This window comes from Chaetura pelagica, unplaced genomic scaffold (genome assembly GCF_000747805.2).
Source record: "Chaetura pelagica isolate M959 unplaced genomic scaffold, ChaPel_1.0 scaffold499, whole genome shotgun sequence".
Lineage (NCBI taxonomy): Eukaryota > Metazoa > Chordata > Aves > Apodiformes > Apodidae > Chaetura > Chaetura pelagica.
The window spans coordinates 151,704-164,451 of record NW_009954615.1 but is presented as its reverse complement, the minus strand read 5'-3'; the positions used below and the strand labels follow the sequence as shown (position 1 = coordinate 164,451).

Sequence of the window (12,748 nt, the reverse complement as noted above, 5' to 3'; positions counted from 1 at the left end):
TTGCTATTGGACATGAGAGTTTTTGTCCTGGGAATCATCAGCCTTAGGAATAATCTTCCCAGGGAAGTGGTGGATTCCCCAATGTTGGACACTTCTAGGATTCAGCTGGTGCTGGGCTGTGTTGTCTGGACAAAGAAGGTTGGACCAGATGACCCTTGAGGTCCCTCCAATCTGGCGTTCTGAGATTACAATCAGGTGCTTTGTGCAGCTGTTGTTAAGTGTTACAGCTACTTACATGCATGATTCCCTCAAGGAATAAATTACTTTTCAGCCAGAATCCCCAGTAGAGCAGTGACACAAGCATTCAGGAGCACGTCTGGGTGTTGGAGCTGTTCCTGCAGTGCCACCTCTCTTTTTCAGCCAGTGAATCGCAGACCCTTGGCAGTGCTGGACATTTAGGTGCATCTCTGGCAGCTGCAGTTTAAACTGAGTTCCTCTGGGTTGCAGGGTGGCTCTACCCAACATGTCCCTGCAGCCCAGAGTGGCACCTGGGAGGTTTGTCCTGGCTGGAAGCTTGGAGCAACTCTCAGCTGCCATGCTAAGGACCACAAAGCATGGACATTGTGTCTTAGTCTGACTGGCAGAGAGGCCTGGTCCCTCTTCACAGTGACTTGGAGTAAACCCAGGCTCCTTCAGAAGCTGCTGCTCCTGGATTGAGGCGTGGTGATCCCCACAGGAACATGTTTTGGCTGGTGACACCCGAGTTGGCTGCATAGATCAACACCACATTACAGCTCATTTCTTGGCAATGTACCAGTCTTCATCTTCTGTACCAGTGAAACCTGAGGTAGAATTACATGTCATGAAATGTTGTTTGTCTTTTAAAGGTTTTGACCTGATGCAAAGCATACCCAAAATGGGCAAAATGAGGTTTCCTGACGTGTGGCTGTTGTCCAGTGCCTGGGAGTGCAGCTATGTGGGGCCACCAAAAATGCTCTGGGTGCAGAGAGGTTTTCCACAGCCACTTTTCCAGGAATTCATCTTGTTTTTCAGGTCTCAGAATCCGACAGGCTTTCATATGTGGGGAATAACTTTGGCAGTGGGGTGATGAAGTGTAACTCCCTGTGCAGGTGGGTGTTCCTGGCAAAATGGGGTCGGGAACAGGGAGGTGGGAGCTGAGGGATTGCTTGGATATGAAGTTCCTGGTGGGCTCTTTTAAAGCTATTTGAGAAGCTCCCACTGAGGCCATGGTTGGGATCAGGAGGATTGACAAGAGACTTCAGCTCTGGCAGCTGCAGTTAGTGCAGATGTCCCTTTGGGAGGGACCTTTGAAAGGTCTTGTGAAGGAAGGAGTGAGGAGCTGATTCGATGTAGCTGAGACCTAAGAATAACTTCTTTAAGGAACTCAGAAATTAAGATTTTGCCAAGATTGTCTTCTGCTTCCCAGGAAAGCCCTGGGTCATGGATCACCATTTAGCCCCAGGGCCACAGCGCAGTGCTGCTCTGTGTCCCACTGTGGGAAACAGTTCTTTTGTTCCCCACAAAAGTCTAAACTAAATCTCAGTAGTTCCCCAGCACCAGCTTGCGACACCCACTGAGTTGTCCATGCCACTGTGAAGGGAAGTGCTGGTGAAATCTCCAGCCTCACATTTCTGAGGAGCTCTGAGGACTTAAAGTAACTCGTACTAAATAGACAAATGGCCCCAGGGAATCCAAGTGTTAAAAACCCAGGGAACTGCATAGAAGCACTGGAAAACCAAGGGTCCTGGAATATCAGGCAAGACAAAAGAGGACAGCGCTCTGGCACCTAGGGTTGTGCATTTTGGTGCCAATTCAGCTGTCTTGAGTCTTCTACACTTACTTAGAGCAACAAGTCTATTTTTTATGTGTAAATGCACACTGCATGCCTTGGAGGTGGCTTGTGTTACTGTGGGGTTCCCGACGTGCTTGGAAAGCTTGTATTTGCAAGGCAGATGCATTGGCACGGGATGGAGGTACCTGTGGCTCTGCACCATGTCCTTCCCATCACTGGGCTGTCTGGCTAGGCCCTTGCCTCTGTCTCTCCCCAGGTATTTTGTTGGCGTGTTGAACCAGGACTCTGGGCAGATGGAAGTTTATAATGCTGAAATATTCAACATGCAGCCCCTGCTGTCAGGTAGGGCCGTGCTGGGCTGTGCCTTGGTAGTGCTCGCTGCAGCCTGGAGGAGTGTGCTCCAGCTGCCCTCTGCCCGCCCCTCGCCCTGCCCCCCTCGTCCCTTTTCCCGCTTGCCCCCTTTCCCACTCCCTGCCTGCTCCCTATCTCTGCCCTGTTCCTTTTCACTCTCCTCAGGTGCCTCATTTTGTGAAAAGCAGGAGGAGGGTGAAGTGCAGGGTGGAGTCTTGAGCAAAGAGCGTTTGGGATGGGAGGGGCAGGGCTGGAGCGGTCACCAGGTTGTCCGTGGTCAGAGGAGGGGGGGCAGCCTTGCCTGGCCCTGTCTGCTGAGGGAGGCCTGGCAATCTGCAGGTCAAGGGGCTGTATCACTGAAAAGGAAAAGAGCTTTTCTTCAGCAGAACTGCTGCTTGCTGCTGAGCCCAGAAGGATAATGCAAGGAATAGGAGCTGGGTGTTGCTACAATCCATGCCTTGTGCTTGGAGGCTTGATAGCAAAAATTAACCTGCTTTTCCTTGTTCTAGATGCATTCTCTTCTGTTGAGGGTGTTGTTGAATTGACAAAGTCCTGTGGAGGAGATCTTGGAAGTGTTGTGCCAAGCCTTTCCACCACAGATTAGAGCTGGCTGTGACTGCTGCAAGCCACACAGTAACTTCTGTTCTCTTATAGATAACTTGCTACATGATGACACAAAGGATTATCAGAAGAAATCCTACAGGGAGAAGGTAAAGCGGAAACCCTAGGTCATGCTCTGTCATTATACAGCTAACAGGAGCAGGCGATGCTTGTCTGAGGCAGTGATGTTTGGGTTACTGCAGGGTGGGCCTGTGCAGGTTGAGCACTTTCTGGACCCTGGGGGTTTGTGAAGCAGCGTGTGACCAGTGCCCAACTGGGCAGCATCGTAGTGCCTATGTCAGTCTTGATGACAGCCCCAGTGCAGCCCCCCCTGCAGAGCAGTGCTTGTTGGGTTTTGTTTGAGACTGTGAGTGTGGAGCAGGAGCAGGCGAGCTGGGTTTTGCTGCATTGTTTGCAGCTCAGCCCCTGCTCTGTCCCCCTACAGATGGATCTGTGCATCGAGGCCTTTGGCACCAGCCGGCAGAAGCGGGCGCTGAGCTCCCGCCGGATGAATGCAGTGGGCAGTGATGTTCTGAGCTCTGCTGTGACCAAAGCAGCAACAAACGTTATAGATGCAAAAGGAGTCACAGGTGAGAGCCTCAGGGTTTGGTGAAGGCAATCAGGAGAGTCCTGTTCTGCCTGTTCCTTACCAGGTGTGGTAGGAAGAAGAAAGGGTTTTTCTTGGACTGACCAAGGAAGCAGCTGTTCCAACAGCTGAGAAGGGCAGATCTTCCTGCTGGAAGAAGAGGTGTTTCCTTCTGATCCTGCTGGACTTAGTGTGGGAGATGCCTGAATGAGAGAAAGTCCTTGTCACATCAGTGTCCATCACTGCCTGTTGTGGGCTCTTCTGGGAGTCCCTGGAGATTGGTTTGCTGGGATAAAGACAGTACCTGGTGTGAACTGGGACACTGAACATTCAGTAGCACAAGGGGCAGTGGTCCCTGGGCCTTGGGAGGTCCATGTGGGAGCTTGAGGGAACCTTCTTGCCTTGGAGAGTAGTGCAGCCCTGGAACAGGTCACAGAGAGGTGTGGAGTCACCATCCTTGGGGGTTTCCAAGCTTCAGTAGGACTGAGCCAGGGCTGCCCTGGTCCAGTGCTGTAGCCTGTTCTACTCTTAAGCAGGAGGTTGGACAGGAGACCTCCAGACATCCTTTGCACCAGCATTTCTGGGATTCTGAATTTCATTTGCTACTAGGAGAGGTGTCTTCTGTCTGTAGAACCCATCAGCTCTCATCCTATGTGTTCCAGGTTGGATACTGACTGTGCTCTTAGAGCTGCTTTGTGCCAGAGGGGTGTCCAAGGGAACCCAGGGGCCCTCTTTCTGCCCGCCCTGCAGTCAGGAGCTGCAGAAGCAGTAACCAGTTTGTCTTGGCACACTTCTTTCCTCGGTTTTTCTCTAGTCTGGAGTGGCTTTTCTAGATTTCAAGGAGCAGGAAGTTCCTGGCAGAAGCAATAGCAGCAGTGTGAAGCCCACAGTGCTCAATATGCAGCAGGCACAGCAGAAGCTCTCGGCCTTTCTGTGCCTGCTGGAATGTTTTCTGTACAGTCAGCACCAGATCTGGCAGTAATGAAACAAACAGGGAGGAGCAGCAGCCTTTCCCTTGCTGCTGTCCCCAGTGAGATAAACTGGAATTTTAAACCTGTGACAAAACTGGTGTTGACACAAGAACACTACTGGGTGGATTTGCATTTAAAGGAAGGATTTGGGTCGTTGTATTTCTGTGTTCTTGTTTGCATAATCCAAATACTTTTTTTTTCCTGCTACCCTCCAAAGCTTTGATCCAGGACATGGCCCAAGATGATGTGCAGAACATCTCTGTCTTCCTCCCACCATGTAATGAAGATGCTGACAAGCCAGAAAATGTTTACAAGTTTGAGGACAGTATCTTTTTCTGTGACGAACACCTGTAAGCCTCAGTGTCAGGGGTCTGGCCTGTGGGAGTGAGTGCTGCTAGGAGTGTGAATGAGCCCAGCCTTCTCACAAGCCAGAAGCTGAGAGCAGGGGACATGATTTGCTGAGATTTTTGGGCCTGTCAGTCCCATATTCTGCCTCTTCCCTGCAGAGAGGGGGATGCTGTGCCTCCATGTTGGCTCCACTGGGAGTAATAGTGAGGTCAGCTGTGCAGAAGTGACTTGTGGTGGAGCCACAGTCCTTTAGAGACTGTTGTTACTGGCCAGCTTCCCAGTCCTGTCCTTGCAGCCTGCCTGTTCATAATTTCCCTCCCTCCTTCCCTGCCCCACACCTCCTAAAGCAAGAGTGGGCAGAGCTTATCTCACTGTGGACTGCTCAGACCAGAGGGGGGAACAAAGGTGTGTTCGTTCTGTTCTTTAAAATCCTCCCAGTCCTGTCCCCAGCAGAGTACGAAGCGCTGCGGGTTCCAGCAGCAGCCTTTGCTAACATCACTGCAGAGGAACTCGCCAAGAAAAGCGAGGACAGAAGGTAATGCTGCTGCAAACAGCCTGGTCGCAGTCCAGGTGGGCCCTGTGGAACTGTGGTTTTTCTGAGGGGTGAGTTGGTGGCTGCCAGCTGCACAACAGCCAAGCTGATTTCTTCAGGGCAGGAGGAGCACATGGGTCCATACGGGGCAGAGCAGCACCTGCCTTGGGGAAGGTGGGTGCAGGTCAGGAGGTGAGGACATGCTGTGGGAGTTGCTGTGCCTGGACAGGCTGACACAGCTCAACACATGGAGCTGCTGGGGCCTTGTGCTGAGGGGCTGAAGTGAGCAGGAGCAGCACAAACCTGACCTCTGTCCCTGTGCTGCCTGTGCTAGGGCAGAGGAGCTGTGACACGGGGACCCCGCAGGGCAGGCACCTCCTTAGGAGCTGCACCCTTAAAGGGACTGGACCAGGCATTGATGGGGAAGTCTTGCTTACTGACCAGCTTCCTGGGCTACCTGTGTCCTTCACCAGGGAACTCCTCAGACAGCTGAAGTTATAGTTGTGTCCTGTCCTCAGATGATACAAACTGTTTCGTGGTTCTTTCAGCCTCATATTTCCCTTCTTTCTCCTTCAGCCACTGCTGCTTTGTTCTAGAGGAGCTGAAGTTCCTGCCTGCTGAAGAGAGGAGCCGAGATCACAAAGCCCGATGCCTCTGGTTCTTGGACACCCTTATTAAGTTCAGCTACCTGAAAGTGATCAAGAAGAAACGTAAGAGACTTTTCAGCTCCTTCATTTTTACACTTTAGTCCCAAGCCAAGAGGCTGGAAACTATCAGCTCTTTCACTCTTCCAGCCTCCCTGTTCCAGGAGCAACAGGCACATAGTATATAATACTTAGTTTTATCTCCTTTTGAGAATGTTTTCATCATGTGTTGCTTATTATCTCAATGTGTGCACCGTGCACATACTTCTGTTTTCTTCAGGATCTTTCTTTTAAAATGGCAGGAACCATTGCTCTCAAAAGCACTGCACAAAATATTTTGGTTGAGGTTTTCAGGACTTCCCATCTGCCACAGAACTTGAGTATCAGAGTCTCCTTGTCAGTGCTGAAAATGTCCTTGTCAGCATTGGCAGTGGCAGGGGTGTGAGGGAGCAGGAAATGTCAAGCCTGTCTGTAAATGTCTTCCTGCATTGCTGGAGACACAGGAGTCACTCTGCAGGGCTTAGTTGAGGATGTGGAAGTGACTGGTCTTGGTGCTGACATAGGTTTGTTAATGTAGTTTCAGTAGCATTTTGTGACAAGAGTGTATGTTAAATACATGCCCATGTTTTAGATTCTGCAGTGTCAAAGTGGGAGATCCCTTTTGTAAAGGAAAGATAAGCTGTGGGGAGCCTCTCTGACCTGAAGAATAGTGAGACCTCAGTGTGCAGGCTATTTCTAGGTTCTCTGTGTCGCTAGGAAGAAGTGATAAATGTCATGGTAAGGAATGAGCTGTTGTGATAGCTGGAGATGGGCAGCACAAGGAAGAGCAAGTGTTTCTGATTCTGCTGCAAAACCCCTTTCTGTCCTAGATCCAATGGGTCCTGAATGTCCTCACATTATTAGCAGGAAACTCATGAAGAATTTCACTTCACTGACCTACAACAATGGCAGGTAAGGAACTTTGTTTGCTGTGATGTACCTCAGGTGGAGAATTCAGCTTGAAGGTCCGTGGGTGTGTTCTCAGGAAAGCTCCTGCCTCCAGTGAAACCTGCACAGACCAGGCTGGAGATGTGCACTGGTCACCTTGTGCTGGGCTGACACCCACAGCCCTCTGCTCATGTCTGTACAGACCAAAGAGCTCTGTCCTACCTTTGTCCCATCCACAGTGACCACGTTTGGTGTAGAAGGCAGGATGTGATCCTGCCATGGTGGTTATCCAAGAAAAGCCACCAGCCCTCAGCTGGAGCAGAGGCTGCGGAGCTACTCATGGCCCTCCTTTCCAGCAGTGTCAGAACCCCTTGCCCAGTGCCAGGTGTTGTTTCCCTGCAGTCACGAGCAGGACTGGGAGCCCAAATGGGGCAGCTTCTGTCTGAAGGTCCAAGCCAGTGAGGAGCAGAGGGACCCTTCCAGGGATCTGCTTCCTGTGGCTTGTGTCTGAGATGCTGTTAATGCCTTCAGAACAGCTTCCCTTTGTTTTCCTCTTGCAAGGACCATCCTGCCAAACAACTGAGATGCCGTCAGTTGGTGATTTTGTCAAAGCTGCATCGTGGTAACACCAGGGCCTGCACTTCTAAACAGAAATGGCGGCATTTCAGCAAAGCTTCCCTTTGTTTTCCTCTTGCAAGGACCATCCTGCCAAACAACTGAGATGCCGTCAGTTGGTGATTTTGTCAAAGCTGCATCGTGGTAACACCAGGGCCTGCACTTCTAAACAGAAATGGCGGCATGTAGGGAGGACAGATAAGCCTGTTGGGCCCCTGTGATCAGAGGTCTCTGTTGCTTTGATCTTGTTTTTGGAGTATAGGAGAAGTTACTCATATCTCTCTGGGTCTCCAGTTCTGCCTGCACCTCATGAGGGTTGTTTGGAGTTAACTCCACATCTCATATTCTCCCTTTTGCCATGCAGTGTCCAGAACTTGATCTCTGCATCAATGAAGGCTAAAATCGCAGCATATGTCATTGCACTGGCTCTGCACATCAACAACTTCCAGACAGACCTCACCCTCCTGCAGAACGACCTCAAGCTCCAGGAGAGCAGGTGAGTCACTGTGTTTGTTCATACCTGCTGAAGGCTGCTGTTGTCCTTAAGAGAGCACCTGGAGAATGAGTGCTGGTGCTGCTCTGGCACCTGAGTCATGCATGAATACATGCTGAAATTTGTTTTGAAGCCCTGATCCTAGTGAAGGAGTTAAATTGCTCAAACTCTGAAAGGGCACTTGTTGCAGAGATGCCCTCTGGTGCAGCACAAGGCTGTTCAGCTGCTCTGCAGGGAAGGAAACCAAGGCAGGCAGCACCAAAATGGGAAGCTGGGTCTGTTCCAGGACAAGACCTTGTCCACTGCCTTCCAGCCCCTTTGTGTGCCTGACAAATCACATCTCCTTACCTCCCCATTCTCTGTGCCCACCTGTCCTGTAGAGCTGCTGGGGACTGGTGGGTGCGGGGGCAGGTTTGCTGCAGATGTCAGGTTTACTGCTCAGTGTTCACATGGAGCAATCCCTGCCCTGAAGTTCACAGACCCCAGGCTTGGCACCAACAGTGTTGTTCCTGTTGCTGAGATGCTGATGGATGTGGGGATTTTCACCAGAGCATCCCAGGGAGATGCTGTAAGAAGACCTGCAGGCCCGGGTGTTTGACATAAGGACTGGACATGTGGGGCTGGTGAGGGTGATGGTTGATAAACACCTTAAGAAAGGGACCCTGCTGTGGTAGTGCTGGGGCAGCTGTTCTCTATTTTAAAGTTCTGCAGAAGGACAGGTGAGTGTGGTGCACCTGCTGCTGGCTGCAGGACTTGGTGTTCCAGCAGGTGTCAACCCGAGCTGCTGTGGGAATTCTGCTGTCCCAGCCCCTGCTGAGGAAGTGGGGAACGGAGCAGCTCCCACCAGCCAGCCCACTAGGCTGGGGAGGTCCCAGACATCAGCTCAGCAGCAGTTCATTAGTTAGGAAGGCTGTCAGAGGCCTTGTTAGTGGCTGCTGGGTCATGCTCCTCAGTGTTCCCCTCTCACCTGCCCACTACTGATGCCAAGGATGCCACAGTGTGGCTGTGCCTCCAGCTCAGCCACTCTGCTCTGCCTGACAGGGATTGTCCTGGGGGAATGCAGTTGGGACAGGGCTGCAGAGGGACACACCCTCCCCACAGCTGGCAAAGTGCTGTGGATTCCCCTGGGGGTTCTGGTGGCGAGACCCTGGCCCAGGTTGCCCAGAGAAGCTGTGGCTGCCCCATCCCTGGCAGTGTTGAAGGGCAGGTTGGATGGGGCTTGGAGCAACCTGGGCTGGTGGGAAGTGCCTGCTCATGCAGGGGGTTGGAACTGGATGATGGTCTTTGAGGTCCCTTCCAACCCAAACCAGTGATAATTCTATGAATTTACTGCATTTGGACCAACATTGGTCTTTGATGAGTAGCAGTTGGTTTAACAGCAATGTTGGCTGTTGGCTTCCATCCATTTTTTCTTTCCTTTTTCTCTTTGGAACTAAGCTTTTTAAGGAAGCCATGTTGGTTTTCAGAGTTGTTTTGTTCTTAACTGATGTACTGGAGTTAGGAACACAGGGCATTAGGATGTTGTTGAGAAAAGAGTGGAGGAGGCTGCAACCTGTCAGAAAAGTCAGAAAAGTTGAGGAGAGACACAGCCCTGAGCTGCCTGATGGGATGGTCCTTGCTTGGAATGGTAGGTTTGGCTGAAGGACCCTTCCCAGCCAAATGTACTGCTGTTTCAAATATAATGAAGTCAGCTGGGAGGATTCAGGGACTTTTTTGTTCTTGGGAGCCCAGCTGGGGCCAGGGCACCAGTGTCCCTGTGGGCTTTCCTTCATATGTGCTTTGTTCTCTCTGACAAGCCTCCAGGTGTGTTCTGGCTTGTGTAGGGTGAAGAGCTTGGGCAAGAAGGTGCATTTCAAACAAGCCCCTCTTCTCACAGCTGAGGATGGTGAGTTTTAGTGGCCAAAAGGAGGTGCTCATGCTGTGCCAGGCTCCATTCAGAGTGCCATGCACAGGAGAGGACTGCATCAGGAAGCAAACAAGGGCTGCCAGCAGCAGCTGGACACAACTAACACCTGTAGGAACATGGAGAGCAGCATTTTATTTTCTGCAGTCAGCTGCCACTGAGTGGGGCAGCATGGGTTTGCCCTGCTCTTGGGGATGGCAGTGTCGTAGCTCAGGGCATTTTGGCCACCCCAGGGAAGCTCCACTGTGTTGTCTGGATACTTTCAGCTTCTGTCTCCATGGTGTCTTGGAGATGCAGAGAGAACATCTGCCCGCTGGGGCCTCGTGGCTTCTCCCCTGAGGGAAGAGGCTGCTCATCTGGTGTGCAGTGTGTGCTGCAGAGGAGCCACTGCCGTGCTGATGGAGTTTCTCTGGTGTTTTCCAGGATGCTGGACATCGCCAGGGCCCTGCGGCTGAGGATCTCCAAGGCAAAGGGGCTGCCAGGACTTGAGAATGATTCCAACCACAAGCTGGGCACCCTCTCACTCCCCTTGCCTGTGCCAAAGGCACCAGGGGGCCAGAGGAAGCGCAAGAAAATGAATTAAGGTGTCTGGCAGGTCTGAGCAGGGGCGAAACAGTTCCCTCCTCAACTGCTGCTCTGCACACTGAGCACCACAGGAGCCCTTGGTGTGTTGGGGTTGGCTGTCCAGCCCCAGCACAGCCCCTGCTGAAACCCTGTCCCCAGGCTGGGCTAGGACAGGTGTTCACCTCATTAAACTGCTCCTTTTTTCTATTTATGTAGTCAAAGCTGAAATAAAACATCTGCTTCTTTCCACATCTGTATAAGACAGAAGGATCTAGGTTGTGCCAGAGAAAGAGAAGGTGGTTTGAGGCTGCAGGTCCTCCCTTGCGCTGGCTGGTTGGTTCTGGCAGAGACCTGTCAGCTTGTGGCCTATTTTGCTTCTTTTTCACACATGCAGGAAAGAAGTCATAGAAAGAGTCAGACCAAGCAAGACGTGCACCCAGGTTTGGCTCCATGTGCCTCTGTTCCTGTGTAATGCTGTGTTGAAAAGGTGTGAAGATGCAACACATAATTATTTCTGCCACTTCCTCTCTGCTGGCTTCTTGCCTGGGGGAGAGAGGATCATGCTGACTCAGAACTGGGGTCATCTTCAGAAAAGGTGATTAGTTTGAACCCACAGCTGTGGGTTCCCAGTTCCTGGGAGAGTGATTTCTGTGCTTGATTCTCTGCATTTTCACTCTCCTCTTGTCACAGAGCACTAAGCTTCACGAAGCAAGACTGTAGGAATCTGGGGCTGGTGAATATGTGAGGATCTCAAGGAGAAAAAGCTTACGCGCAACGGGAGGAGCGTGGGGTGTCCAGAGTAGTCTTTGATTTGGGCGGTCTGCTTCAGATGGCAGTTTGGGCTTAGTACATGGTTTTGCCGTTTAAGGGTAACTCCTTAACTGCCTTAATGACCCACTCTTCTCAACTCTCATTAGAAGTGATACAAACATCTGGGTAGAGGATAATTAATGCCATGGGAATTACAGGCTGCAGGTGACTGACAGGCATGTTTGTATCACAGAATGGTGGAGGTTGGAAGGGACCTCTGGACGTCACCTTCTCCAACCTCCCTGCTCAAGCAGGGCCACCCAGAGCCAGGTGCCCAGGGCCATGTTCAGGTGACTTGAGTATCTCCAGTGATGGAAATTCCACAGCCTCCCTGGTCACCCTGTGCCAGGAGACCATCACATCACAGTGAAGAAGTATTTCCTGATCTTCAGGAGGGGGAGCCTCCTGTGTCCTGGAGCGCCTGTGGTCCCTGTTCCTGGGCAGCACTGGAAGGACCCTCGTACATACTGATGAGACCCCCCAGAGCCTGTTCTGCCCCAGGCTGAACAGTCCGAGCTTTCAGCCTGTCCTCACAGCAGTGGTGCTCCAGTCCTTCACCATTAGTCCTTCATTGGTCTCTCCAGTTTGTCCATGTCTCTCTCATACTGGGGACCCCAGAACAGGAGACAATCCTCCAGGTGTGGCCTCACCAGTGCTGAGCAGAGGGACAGGGTCACCTCTCTGGACCTGCTGGAGACAGTCCTGGTGCTTCCCATGCTGCCCAGGGCCCCCTTGCCCACTGCTGCTTGGGCATGTTCCTGGCTCATGTTCAATGTGGTGTCCAGCAGGAGTCCTCCCTGCCTGGGCAGCCCCCAGTGTGCTGGGGGGCAGGGGAGCCCCCCAGTTACCCAGGCCTGGCTCTCAAGTCTTCAGCAGAGTGAATTTGCTCAGACAGCTGATCTGGCCAGAGATACTTTTTGTGGGTTTTCTAATCTTCATTAGCATCTGGGCAGTAGTCCTGACTTAGGTGGGCATGAAGTACTATTCTGAGATAAACAATTAGTTTATCCTCATTATCTAATTCAATTTCACTGCTGTGGAGTTTCAAATGTTTGGTATGAGAAAAGAGAAGGCTCCATGGAGACCTTGGAGCACTTTCCAGTACCTGAAGGGGCTCCAGGAAAGCTGGGGAGGGGCTTTAGACAAGGGCAGGAAGGGATGTGACCAAGGTTAATGGGTTTAAACTGGAAGAGGTGGGATTTAGGTTAGATATTAGGAAAAAACTTCATAATGAGGGTGGTCAGACCATGGCCCAGGTTGGCCAGGGAAGCTGTGGCTGCCCCATCCCTGGAGGTGTTGAAGGGCAGGTTGGATGGGGCTTGGAGCAGCCTGGAATGGTGGGAGGTGTCCCTGCACATGCAGGGGGCAGGACTGGGTGATCTTATGGTCCCACCAACCCAACCCATCCCATGATCCTATGATTCCATGAAATGAGCATGGGAAGGGGAGCAGATGTGGATCACCGTGACAATGCCACGTGTGTTTGGATAAAAACCCACCCGCTGGTGCTGAGGTAAGCAAGGAAGCAGGAAGCAGAGGTGGTTGCCCAACCAAGCAAGAAGTGATGATGCCCTTTTACGTGACTTGGAGCCAGTTGCAGCAGAGATGAGGACATGAGTATCCCATCCTGACGTAAGCACTGTGTTCAGCA

At 51.7% G+C, this 12,748-nt stretch overlaps 1 protein-coding gene across 1 annotated transcript; it reads left to right on the top strand.

The window, feature by feature from the left end:
- Positions 1 to 748: 748 nt before the first annotated feature.
- POLR1E (polymerase (RNA) I polypeptide E, 53kDa) lies at positions 749 to 10,306 on the top strand. The gene is made up of 11 exons (XM_010005535.1): positions 749 to 787; positions 994 to 1,070; positions 2,010 to 2,095; positions 2,759 to 2,814; positions 3,150 to 3,294; positions 4,479 to 4,586; positions 5,048 to 5,144; positions 5,718 to 5,851; positions 6,655 to 6,736; positions 7,692 to 7,823; positions 10,147 to 10,306. The coding sequence occupies exons 1-11, from the start codon at positions 749 to 751 to the stop codon at positions 10,304 to 10,306; spliced, it is 1,116 nt and encodes a 371-aa protein (XP_010003837.1).
- Positions 10,307 to 12,748: the final 2,442 nt, after the last annotated feature.